Source organism: Meleagris gallopavo, unplaced genomic scaffold, assembly GCF_000146605.3.
Source record: "Meleagris gallopavo isolate NT-WF06-2002-E0010 breed Aviagen turkey brand Nicholas breeding stock unplaced genomic scaffold, Turkey_5.1 ChrUn_random_7180001951311, whole genome shotgun sequence".
NCBI classification, from domain to species: domain Eukaryota; kingdom Metazoa; phylum Chordata; class Aves; order Galliformes; family Phasianidae; genus Meleagris; species Meleagris gallopavo.
Window position 1 is genome coordinate 1 of NW_011212457.1, and position 2,079 is coordinate 2,079.

The 2,079-nt window shown below is 58.7% G+C and overlaps 1 protein-coding gene across 1 annotated transcript; it reads right to left on the minus strand.

Annotated features, from left to right (window-relative positions):
• Nucleotides 1-474: 474 nt before the first annotated feature.
• On the minus strand, nt 475-2,058 carry LOC100544424 (vegetative cell wall protein gp1-like; the record flags this gene model as incomplete). The annotated part of the gene is made up of 3 exons (XM_019611630.2): nt 1,696-2,058; nt 1,446-1,615; nt 475-1,329 (listed from the first exon to the last, which is right to left on the minus strand). Coding segments are annotated over exons 1-3 (1,203 nt in total), but the record flags the coding sequence as incomplete, so codon positions are not given.
• Between the last annotated feature and the right edge of the window lie 21 nt (nt 2,059-2,079).

A 2,079-nucleotide genomic window follows, 5' to 3' on the forward strand; every position in this document is an offset into this window, starting at 1 on the left:
ATGGAGATGGGGATGGGGATGGGGATGGAAATGGAGATGGGGATGGAAATGGGGATGGGGATGGAGATGGAGATGGGGATGGAGATAATAGAGATGGAAATGGAGATGGAGATGATGGAGATGGGGATGGGGATGGGGATGGGGATGGAGATGGAGATGGGGATGGGGATGGGGATGGAGATGGGGATGGAGATAATAGAGATGGAAATAATAGAGATGGAAATGGAAATGGAGATGATGGAGATGCAGATGGAGGTGGAGATGGAGTTGGAGGTGGTGACGATGGATATGGAAATGATAGAGGTGGAAATGGAGAAATGGAAAAGGAGGTGGAGTTAGAGATAATGGAGATGGAGATGGAGATGTTGGAGATTGAGGTGGAGGTGATGGAGGAGGAGATGGAGATGAAGATGGAGATGATAGAGATGGAAATGGAGATAGAGATGATGGAGGTGAAGATGGAAATGATGGAGCTGTGAATGGAGGTGGAGATGACTGAGGAGGAAATGGAGTTGGAGGTGATGGAGATGGAGATAGAGATGTTGGAGATTGAGGTGGAGATGATAGAGATGGAGATGGAAATGGAGTTGGAGATGATGGGGTTGGGATGGGGCAGGGATGGGAACAGGGAGGACATAATGAGAGGTCAAAAATGAGGACGGGCAGCGATGGGGATGGAGACAGGAGGAGAATGCAAATGGAGATTGGAATGGAGATGAGAACAGGGATGAGGATGAGGGGTGGATGGAGATGGCAGTCATACTGGGGACAGGAAGAGGATAAGGATGGAAATGGTGAATGGGATGGAGACAGAGATGGGGACAGGGAGAGCATAGTGAGAGACCTGAGAACAGGGACGGGGATGAGGACAGGGACAGCGATAGAGATGGAGGCAGGAATGAAGGTTGAGGATGGGGACAGGGACAGCGACACAGGAAGGGAGGAGATGGAAATGGCAGTCATAACGGGGGCAGGAATAGGATAAGGACAGAAACGGTGAACGGGATGGAGGCAGAGGGGGAACAGGGGGAGAATGGGGATAGGATGGGGACAGGGTGGGGATGGGGACGCATCAGGAGCAGGGAGGGAGAGGAGGACAAAGACGAGGGTGGGAACGGGGATGGGGAGAGAAGGGGGGTGGGGGTGAACACGTACGCATTTGAGCTCCATCTCGCTGAAGATGCAGGGCAGCAGGAAGCGCCGCAGCGGCACGGTGAGGACCAGGATGAAGGGCAGCGCCAGAGAGGCTTTGCTGACCTTCACCCCCCACAGCAGCGCCAGCACGAGGATCTGCGTGATGGTGAAGATGTGCATCCGCCACGTCTTCACCTGCGGCACAGAGGGGGGTCAGGGCGGGGGCCGCATCCCACCCCCATGGAGCGGGGGGGGGCTCGGAGCTCGGAGCCCGGCGGGCCGCAGGGTGCCCCAAAGCGTGGCCGTCTCACCCGGGTGACGTAGGGCTCCTTGGGGTGGTACTTGGGGGGTATCAGCAGCAGCAGGATGCGGTCGAAGAGCTGGATGCCAAAGAGCGAGGTGACGCCCATGTAGAGGAAGATGCCGAAGAGCACGGCCAGCGGGATGTACTTCAGGATGGGCTCCATCAGGATGGAGACGCCTGGGGGGGCGGGGGGTCAGCGGGCAGCACGGGGACGGGTCTGAACCCCGACCCCCCTCCCCCATCCCCGTCCCGCTCACCGATCAGCACGGCCACCAGCAGCCCGCTGATGCGCTGCTCCTTCACCTCCAGGATCTGGGATTTCTCTCCCGGCGCCGAGCTCTTGCTCATGACGGTGAGAGCGTTGGCGTGCGTGATGGTGCGCACCGTGGTGGCACTCAGCCAGGGCATGCCAAAGAGTGCAGCCACGCCGCCCATGGCCACGATGAGCAGCAGGTCCAGGTGGAACCCCGAGCCCTTCACCAGTTTCCGTTCCGGCTTGCTGACGATGAGGCTGCGGGGACGGAGGGGACGCAACCACGGTTGAGGACGGGGACAGCGGGGCAGGCAGGGAGGGGATGGAGATGGCAGTTGTAATGGGGACAGGGAGAGAATGGGGGCAGGATGGGGGCGGAGGTGAGGAC